Source organism: Suricata suricatta, chromosome 5 (genome assembly GCF_006229205.1).
Source record: "Suricata suricatta isolate VVHF042 chromosome 5, meerkat_22Aug2017_6uvM2_HiC, whole genome shotgun sequence".
Lineage (NCBI taxonomy): Eukaryota > Metazoa > Chordata > Mammalia > Carnivora > Herpestidae > Suricata > Suricata suricatta.
This window is the reverse complement of record NC_043704.1, coordinates 65456944-65467406: the sequence shown is the minus strand read 5'-3', so window position 1 is coordinate 65467406 and position 10463 is coordinate 65456944. Positions and strand designations below refer to the sequence as shown.

Sequence of the window (10463 nt, the reverse complement as noted above, 5' to 3'; positions counted from 1 at the left end):
AGAGTATTTGTTACTTTTGGCGGGACCCAATCACAACATTTAGAGTATTGACCAATCACAGAGTGGGCCCAGGACCCTCATGTAGGGCGTGACTAGTCTTAGCCTCCATCTGTAGGCCTGCCCTTAGAATGTTACAAGGGTGGTCCCTTTTGCCTTGGGCAATGTGTGCCCTTCTATTGTTTCATGGAGTCAGTTTCAGACCTGCATCCTTACACAGGGAGGCTGGGTGGCTCAGTCAGTTAAGCATGCGACTTTTGGTTTCAGCTTAGATAATGATCTCATGGTTTGTGAGATTGAGTCCCATGTGGGTTCTGTGCTGACAGTGCAGAGCCTGCTTGGGATTCTCTTTCCCCCTCTCTCTGCCCCTCCCCACTTGCACTGTCTCTGTGTCTCTCAAAATAAATAAATAAACTTAAAAAAATAAAAAATCATCTTTTTTTTTTTTTTTTACTTATGATGAGAGAAAAACTCTCTAAAGAACTGACAGACAAGAAAAGCCACTTTAGATTTCTTTTTAAGTTAGCATGACGGTACATAAACTTTGTTCAAACTAAAAGCCCGCCATACATGCATTGTATATCTGCTTTGTGAATGAGTAGCCTAAAGGAAAACCCATCTTGTTCTTGAGATATCAATGTTCCTGTTCCCTGCATTCCTTTATGATAAAATTCACGATTCCTGCCTATATGCTAATCTATCACCTTTTGAGCTTTAACAAGATGTAAAGAAGTATCTACCCTGTAAAAATTGTTCATTCTCCAGAGTACTTTCTTTCCTATGAAGAATGTGTTTCCTGGGCAGCTGTCCTAACTTGGGCTCTAATAAAACTCTCTTTTTTACCTTTAGAGATTCAAAAATTTGTTCAATTTGTGTTGACAAAATTTGTGCTTTTGAAATGTCATCAAACTTACACCACCCCTCAGTATAAAAATAACCTCTACCAACTTTATATTAATGTATTTTGGAGTCCTAAGTAACAGACACATGCTGTTAAGGTTTTGGGATGATTTTTTTTAATTATTTTATTTTTACCAATATGGGGCTCAAATTCACAACCCCAAGACCAAGAGTCAAACCCTGCACCAACTGAGTCAGCTAGGCACCCCTAAAGTTGGGATGATTATTTAAAAAAAAGAGATAACCTCCTCCACTATCACTACCTTTCACTGATTTCTTAGTTTGCCCTTTCACATGTAGACCTTTAATGTATCCAGAACCCCACTCTGATTTTCTTCAGTTTGTTTTCTTTTCCCCATTGATTTGTTCAGCCATGTTTATTGTACATTACCTTCCCAAGTGATGTTAGTGTTGCTAGTCCAAGAAGCACTGTTTCACTAGTAATATACTAAATAACAGTAGCAAACATCTAGTTGAAAGAACTGATAATAGTGGATAAGGGTGAGTTTAGGAGAATATAAGGACATGTTGTATTTATTAAACATATCAATCCATAATGAAGTAAAAATCATGCTTATTAAAAAGTTTTAGATGACAGAATGGGGATGTTTTAGTAACTTGGAAAATACACATACAGAAATTACTTCTATATAGCACCAGTTCACAGGGGCACCTGGACGGCTCACATGGTTAAGCATCCAACTCTTGATTTTGACTCAGGTCACGATCTTGCAGTTCGTTGGTTTGAGCCCTGCTTTAGTTCTCTGCGCTAAGCGTGGAGTTGCTTGGGATTCCCTCCCTCTCTCTCTGCTCCTACCCCACTTGCATGCGCGCTCTCTCACTCTCTCAAAAAACAAAAAAAAGGGAAAAAAACGTATATAACATCAGTTCATTGACATATGTATGGATTCCCTGGGCTAACTCTCTTAAATACAGAAACAAACCTTGGTTAGGTGACACTGAAAGGTTGATTACCCAAAATATACTAGGCAGCTATTTGAACTACGCCTTAAAGTCAGGCTTTTAAAAAATAAGTTCAGGGGCACCTGGGTGGCACAGTCAGTTGCTTAACTGACTCTTGATTTCAGCTTGGGTCATGATCATCAAGAGTTGATGGGATATGGGCGCCTGGGTGGCTCAGTAGGTTAAGCGGCTGACTTCAGCTCAGGTCATGATCTAACGTTTGTGGGTTCCAGCCCTACATCGGGTTCTGTGCTGACAGCTCGGAGCCTGGAGCCTGCTTTTAATTCTGTCTCCCTCTCTCTCTGACCATCCCCCGCTCATGCTCTGTGTGTCTCGCTCTCAAAAATAAATAAAAACGTTTAAAAAAAAAAAGTTGATGGGATAAAGGCCAGCCTCCAGCTCTGTGCTGACATTGCAGAGCTTGCTCAGAATTCTCTGTCCTCTTTCTCTGCCCCTCCTCCCACTTGTGCTTTCAAATAAGTGAAATAAAAAAAAATAAGTTCATTCCTTTTCCCCAACAATTCTAGTGTAGAAGAAATCCCCGCAATTGCAAATAGTAGGCGCCAGTTTACTTATATACCTAACCGAATTCAAGAAATGCCAAGGAAAAGCCACTTTTCAATTTTATTAACTGGTACATTTGCCCTATGATTGAACAATTCATACTGAAATAAAATCAGAAAGGGAGCTATAAAATAGTATATTGGGTATGGTTTATTAGAATTTTCCCCCCACACTAGTAGACTGGATTGTTCAAAGCTCTCTACTGATCATTTTTAACTAAACCAGAAAAAAATAGACATGGCGGTGGAGGCGGGGAGGGAGAAGGCAAATAATACTCGAGCATGAAATATGCGGAACTAATCTGTTACTCAATGGGAACTGGCTTTCACTAGCGTTTCTCTTGTTTAGGGTGGACAGGTCACTTCACCTTCTTGGGTTTTGGCTTCCCTTTGGTGGATTGAGAGGTTGAGATGTGAGTTACCTCACTATTGTCCTTGTTTTCCGGTCTTCGCCAAGTTGATTGACGAACTCTCTTTGCCCTTTCGTCCCGCCCCTGCGCCTGCGCGAAAGAAGCGCCCATCACTTAGCCCCTCTGCGCACGCGCCATTTTTAATCTTTTTCCTTCCTCCCGTCCCCCGTCCCCACCCGCCCCCGCTCCTGACTCCTCCTCCATCTGAAAGAGGCAGGACTTCCTGTTGCTTGTAGAGCCACTGCCGGAAGTTACTGAAGGCAAATCGTCATTCGCCGAGCCTTGGAGATTTTAGGGTGGCTGTGCTAGTTGCTGCTTTAGGCTTGAAAGATGCCAGGTCTGGCGGCCGCAAGTCCTGCCCCGTCTGAGTCACAGGAGAAGAAGCCGCTGAAGCCCTGCTGCGCCTGTCCGGAGACCAAGAAGGCGCGCGATGCTTGGTCAGTGCGCAAGCGGGGTGGGGGCGGCGGACGGGCCCCGTGTGCTGCCTTCCGGTACCTCCGTGCACTGCCCGGCCTTGGTCTTTCACTTGTCCGAGCATTGCTGTACTGCAGTTTTGAGAGTTCCAGGGCGCTGGACTTTTTGGGTCTCATGTCTGTTGACCGACCCCGTAGCCCAGTCACGAAAGATGGATGAAGGGTTAGGATAAAGGTCAGATTGAACCGGGTTCGCTTTGCACACTTGTAGGATTTTTGAGCCTCTGTTACGTGTCAAACACTGCCTTAGGTCTGCTAAAGAAATAAAGATGCTCCTTGATTTAAAGAAGTTTAACGTTTATGGAGATACTAATGATTGCTAGTACCACGTGGTATGTATGGGCTATGGTAGAAGATTTGGCAAGACAAACGAGTAAAAGTTTTCTGGTAAAATTTTGGCATAGGACACGGTACGTTTCTTAAAGTACTGAAGAGTTACCCTTCTCGCCCCTGCCCACCCCCATCCCCACCCGGGTAGGTGAATTAAAAATCAGATAGTCTATGACATAGGTAACATTGTTCAGAATAGTACATCTGAATTCCTGTCAGCAAAAGGTTTTGTTCTCATTCTATACAGCCCTTTGTAGAACAAATCTCATTGGGGGAAGTGCTCAGAGAACGTGAACTGTACACCTCTCCCTCCAACCTCTTTTTGTCCTCACATATAAAATAACTACAAGGGGCATAATGGGGTTAAGAAGAGTTGTAGGAACACAGTGCTTTTTATTAATACTCAGTACTTTTCAAATAATACTGTAAAGGGAGAATCGAAAGACTACAGTCTGATACTGAAATTGCTTTCATAGTTAACAGTAAGTGCTTGTTGAATGTAAAGATAGTAATAGTGTCTTGACTAAGAACCTGAAATCCAGAGTCAAGGTTTGAATCTGGTCTACCAGCTTTGTGGCCTTGAGTAAATTATGTAACACACCTGCTCCTATGTCTGTGAAATGGGCCTAATATTGTCTATATCTAGGATTCCTGTGAGGTTTAATGATACAAGCCTTACACAGTATTCAAAAAAATGATGAGGGAATACTAGCTATTATCTTCAGCAAACATTCATTCGCTTATAATGAATGAACTATTCATTGAGCTATTGAAGGATGTATAGGATTTAGTTCTTTAAAGAAGGAGAATCTATCCTTCAAATTACTTTTGCATTAATTGTCTTAGACCACTATGCCAAAATATCTGTAATCAGGAGTCCGTTTTTTCTTGTAATTAAATTTGGCTTAGCTTGATCTTTGCCAAAGTTACATTTTCAGGCCCTGGAAATAGAAGCTGTGTGTAAAAAGTTCTTTGATCATTAGGAGGGAGGCTCATCAGACTGCTATTGTGCCAGCTCTCGCTGTTTATATTGTTGGGTATATTATGATTAGGAGGAGATTTATTTAGATCTATTTGAATGTAAAGCAGAATAAAAAATTTAATTCCACTGTGATAGGCAAAATATTCAGTTCCTCTCTCTGTCCTTCATTTAACATAAGTATCGTATTCAGGGGCACCTGAGTGGCTCAGTGGGTTAAGCTTTGCCATGGTTGGTTGGTGTGCTGACAGCTCAGAGCCTGGAGCCTGCTTCTGGTTCTGTGTCTCCTCCTCTCTCTGCCCCTCCCCCACTCATGCTCTGTCTCTCAAAAATGAATAAATGTTTAAAAATTTTTTAACGTAAGTATTGTATTCAGATCATTCATTTCATTAGAGAATTGTATTGTTCCTTGGATACAAACTAGAGGCAAAAATTTGATATGCATAATTAACTCCAGCTACATTCCATCTGATACAGGTCTGCCTCACCCGCCCCCCCCTCCACTGTCATGCATACTTACTATTCATGTGCTAATGCCTACTTTGTTAGACAACAAGTACATTTTGTTTTGTAGCATTATTGAGAAAGGAGAAGAGCACTGTGGACACCTAATTGAGGCCCACAAGGAATGCATGAGAGCCCTGGGATTTAAGATATGAAATGGTGAGCATGATACTTTCTGACTGGGAAGATAATACATAAGCTTATTGCTTCAAATTTGTGCTTTATAGATTTAGCAGTCACCAGAGAACGTTCTTTTCAAAAGGTAATTCACCTGGTTAATCTAAGATGCTTAGTATCACTTAAAAAATAATTTTCAGTTTCTAATGTAGGGAGTAAATGATTCTAATAAACTGAGAATCATTCCGTGGATTTAGGGAGGGGAGAATGTATCCTTCAAAAAGGGGCTTGATAAAAGCCTTTAGAGTTATGTTAGAGTCAGAAGGAATAATGGTTTAGGAAGTTCAAAATATTCAGTTGTCTGACTTAAAAGAACTAACAGGAAAATATTCATTGTTTCTTTTTTTCTGATGTGGGTCTTTAGTAGGGGCTTTTACATTGGGAGTGGGTAGTACATGGACTCATTGCTTTCTGCAAAAGAAAAATAGAATTATTGCTATTTCTTTTGTACCACCATGCTTCTAATAATACTAAAACCTCAGACCTTTTTTTTTTTTTAAAGAACTGTGAATCCAAACTTTAATGCTTAAAGGGACCTTAAGTTATGTGTATACAACAATACCACAGAATTGTTTGGAATTCTTTTTCCAGATAGCAACTTAACCCATGCCCTCAATTCATTCATGTCTCTGTTCCATAGTCTCCTTATAAGAGATGCTTTCACTCAGCACTCCATCTGAAATAGCATCCATTCCCCATCACTCTGTCCCAGCACTATCCAGTAGAACTTTCTGTGATAATGAAAATATTCTGTACCTTCACTCTCCACTGTGGTAGCCACTGGCCGTATGTCACTACTGAGCCCTTGAAATGTAGCAATAAAACTGAAGAGCTGAATTTTTAGTTTTATTTAATAGCCACATAGGGCTAGTGGCTACGCTCAACATGACTGCCTGTATAATAGGTATTTATTTATTATCTGCATTGTTTTACTGCAACAACAGTGTAAAGCTCTGAGAAAGTAAGAATTTTCTGCTTGGGGTGTCTGGGCGGCTCAAGTCAGTTGAGCATTCGACTCTTGAGTTTGGCTTAGGTCGTGATGTCACAGTTTGTGAGATGGAGCCCTGAGTCATGCTCTACAGGGGACAAGTCAGCGTGCTTGGGATTCTCTCTCTTCCTCTCTCTGCCTTTTCCCCGCTTGCTCACTCTTGCGCGCTCTCTCTCTCTCTCTCTCTCTCTCTCTCTCTCTCTCTCTGAAAAATAAATAAATAAACATTTTTAAAAACATGGGTACTAAGGAGGGCACTTGTTGTGATGAGCACTGGGTGTTGTATGTAAGTAATGAATCACTGAATTCTGCTCCTGAAACCAATATTGCACTGTATGCTAACTAAAATTTAAATTAAAAAATAAATAAAAATTTGAAAACATACTGGTTTTCTAATAGGGAAAAAGAAAAGAATTTTTGCTTTACTCACGGTCATATTCCCAGGACATACAGGTATGCCTGTCACAGAGGACTGTTAATTAAATGAATAAATAACTGAGGAACTAAGGCCTCTAGATATGGAATGATTTCCAAGGTTAGTTATCAGGAACGATCTGGACCTCTGTCCATGCAGGTTCCCTCTCTGCCTTTTTGCCCACCCCTCCCACTGCCCAACATCCATATCACACTGCCACTTTTAACTTAATAATAGCTGAGAGATAATGCCAAAGTCATGTACCAATATAACAGTAACAGAGCGCCTGGTTTCTTTCCCTTTCACCTCTCTCCCGCCTCTTTAGAATTTCATACATAGCTAGTCTTCCTCACTGAGCTGTTAAAAAAAAAAAAAAAAAGGACAGATAAGGAACCTATTCCAAGCCGATAAAAAGTATCACTATGTTGTAGCAAACAGTCATACAGAAAGTCCTGAGGCTTAATTTTGGTTCTTCTGATGTCTAGCTTAGCATGTATTTTACTTCAGCTACATTTAACGTTCATCAATACATTAATCCTCTGTGGATTTCACTTTTTTAAAAAGACCCATAACATATTTTGTGATTTTAGGATATCTGCTCTTTGTGTACATGACGTACTTAAGTGGCTCTTAGCTTACCTGGTTATTTAGAGATATCCCACATCTGAAGAAAGAATTCCAAACAAAAGATCATTTGGTAAAATAAGTAAGTTTGGGTGTGGGGGGGGAGGTGATCTTTAAAAGTATAGTTATAGCTATTGATTATTTTTAAAGACCTGGAATATCAACATTTGTACATGGTTTCCCTGTTCATATTCTCACTCTTTTCCTAGGCCGTTGTATAAAGTGTTGGCCAGTGCCAAGACTGTCTTGATAAAAAGGGGTGATTTTTAAAAATGCGAATTTTAGGAGCATCAGAAGCATCTCTTGGACTTCATGTCAACCACAAAAGTGCTCCAACTGTTGTCATAATTAGCACAAATTCACAAGGACTAAAGGATATCATAGTTTTCCTTATATTATTGGATCAAAGTGAGAGTGATTCCTATGTACTTCATTTGTGTGTAAAAAAAAATGCAAGAGCTTTGGACTTAGAAAACCTGATGTTTGACTGATTGTGTGGTCTTGGGCAAGTCCTTAACCTTCTGAACCTTAGTTTACTTCAAAGAGTCATTGTGATGATTAAATGACAGGTGCACGAATAGGATTTGTAAACTATCAAATAGAAGCCAGAATGGAATAGCCCATATGTTGGGAGTTGTGGATAGCAGACACACAATTGAGGTCTGTTAGATATATGACCTGATTATGTATTTTTGAGTCCCAGTTATGTCAAGAACAATCTGAATCCTTATAGGGCCTTTCTTAGAATTCAGAAGTCATGTTTTCATTTTCTGGATACTACTACTTTTGGAAGAGGAACAGGTGTTTGGATCTGCTTTGGTCCCAGGTATCCAATTTCCCCAGTCCCCATTGGGAAATGGACAAACAATGAGGTGGACAAAAGACTTGCCCAAGTTAAGAAAGGATAGCTGATGGAATTAAAACCAGAGTCTAGGTCTTTTATGTTTCCTAAAGCACGGACGCTTTACACTTCATTCCTTGCACTTAATGAGATCTGGTTCCCAGCCTACTGAGTTTTAGTACTGCACATAGTTTTGATCTTCAATCCTAAAACTTTATTATGAATGCAAATTAGAATGACCTATTGCTGAAATGTGTAGGTATATATAAGTCAGTAACCAGGTGATTGGCTGTAAAATCCAACACTACTGTCTACATTGTTACAAGATAAACTGAACTAAATTGATATCTCTTAGACTATTAGGCCACATTTTTCTGATGATAGCTTCAAAGGAAAAATATTTTTGCAAATCTGGATCTTCCCAGTGATGATCATGATAGTTACTTACTTCAAAAACCTTTGTAGATTTTAATGTTATATCCTAAATAAGATAGATCTTAATTGTACCTTGAATTTAGTAGATTGGGACTTAATATAGATGTAGGCTGCATTCAACCAGAAGTGCACCTTATAATCACCTGAGGACTGTTTTCCAAAATTCACAAGCCCTGATCACTGATCTACTCCTGTTGACTCAGAAACTCCTAGATAAGTTTTAGGTGCACCCCTTTTAAGGAACCATTGGCTTAAGCTAAAGAAGTATCAGGGATATTGCTAAGTATAAACTATCTAACTACTTAATAGGAGCAAAGGCAGAAAACTGTTCCTAAGGGAAATAGGTGTGTGATGATGGTGATTCTAGACACTTTTCTTCTGTCTTATGACTAGTTCTTTTACTGAAAGAGAAACTTAGAGGAACTTAGACCTACTTAGAAATGTTAAAAGAGGAACATTAAAGGCCACTGTCTTTCTGCCTTTAGGAGTCAGAAGGAACCTTCAGAACCCAGTTTGGGGGCTGAAATCATTGAAAGAAATGAAAGGACTAGCATCAGGCAGTGGGGATACTCAGTATTTACTATTTAACAGAATTTAATAGTTGGTTAAAGTATGCTTAAAATGTGCTGATTTCACATACACACATACAACTGATTATGTATGAAAATATCCCAAGAAAATCCAGCAAAAGTGTCCTTTCTTGCTATCTAAACATTTATTTATTCAACAGATATTTATTGTTTAATACCCTAGCAGATGCCAACATGAGAAAGACCGGGGCTCTTCTGTCAAGGACTTTACACCCAGATATATAACCAGGAGGTTTATAACCAGAGGCTTTCAGGAGCAGCCCCTCCAGAGATCTAGTTAGTGGCAAAAGAGATAACAGGGCTGTGGACTGCTGTCTCTTGCAATGTTGAGTGGCTTCATTTTTGGTTATCTTTCCTGCTTTCCATTTAGCCTGTTAGAAAACAGAGTTTAGATGTTTGTATTGTTGATCAGGCTTATCTTTTCTAAGCCACATGCAGGGACTAATAGCTAGATGAAGGAAGTACTTTCATTGGACTTGAAGACTTGGCTAGCCCAAATTACTTACTTACCTTTTGAAGCATTGTTCTCTGCCTTCTGGGACAGGGACTGGGAGTGAGGGTTGGCGAGAACTGTGTGGAGGAAAGCCTGGTACTGATTGACTTATCGCAGCTGCCCTATCCTCTCCTGCTCTCCCTTTTTGATTTCTAAATGGGTTCAAAACCATTACCCTTATTTTGCCCTGGGGATAAAGTGAGTAACTTTCCACAGGAAGCACCTTGTATACAGAGCTGACCTTTTTGCCTTCCACTTTGTGGATCTTTGCCAAACATACTTGAATCAGCAAGGAAGGGTTTGCAAGTCTCTTGTCTTGAATATCTGTAAAAATAAACTGCCCTAACCTTTTTGGGAAGATATTTTTGAATAAATAAATATATGTAGTTTTTACTTTGACAAAGACTCCTAAAGGTTAAAAAATATACTGGGTTTGAACCGTTTCAGTGAGGTTTTTTACACAAAACTAGAATTTAAAACTGGGTCTTTTATTTCATGACTGGTTTCGAATTATTGTGGCAATTAGTTAGTAGTACTTGGCTGAGCCATTCATTTCCAGTGGTCTTAATTCCCTAATTCCATAGGTCTGGCATGATGTTTAAAATCTAATTTTCTAATATAAATTTTCTTTTTTGTAGGTGGTTTACTCTGTGAGTGAATAATTCCTGAAGAATGAAGAAAATTCAGTAATTTTGGGAATTCTTTGTGGAACTTTGATAAATGGAAAAAGTATTTATAATTTATTTTTAAAAAAAGGAAAATATCTCTGGTCAGAAATCGT

General features: G+C 39.4%; 1 protein-coding gene across 1 annotated transcript; it reads left to right on the top strand.

Annotated features, from left to right (window-relative positions):
* The first annotated feature begins 3064 nt into the window (after nucleotides 1–3064).
* On the top strand, nucleotides 3065–10463 carry LOC115291778 (cytochrome c oxidase copper chaperone). Its single transcript, XM_029939386.1, has 3 exons — nucleotides 3065–3270; nucleotides 5190–5278; nucleotides 10321–10463. Exons 1-2 carry the CDS (start codon nucleotides 3164–3166, stop codon nucleotides 5272–5274), a joined length of 192 nt encoding a protein of 63 aa, XP_029795246.1. The 5' UTR covers nucleotides 3065–3163; the 3' UTR covers nucleotides 5275–5278; nucleotides 10321–10463.

Bases quoted from the DNA above. Each gene is read 5' to 3' on its own strand.
- LOC115291778 (XM_029939386.1), top strand. From the start codon at position 3,164: ATGCCAGGTCTGGCGGCCGCAAGTCCTGCCCCGTCTGAGTCACAGGAG. The intron at 3,271-5,189 runs GTCAGTGCGCAA...TTTGTTTTGTAG, and splicing joins AAGAAGGCGCGCGATGCTTG to CATTATTGAGAAAGGAGAAG.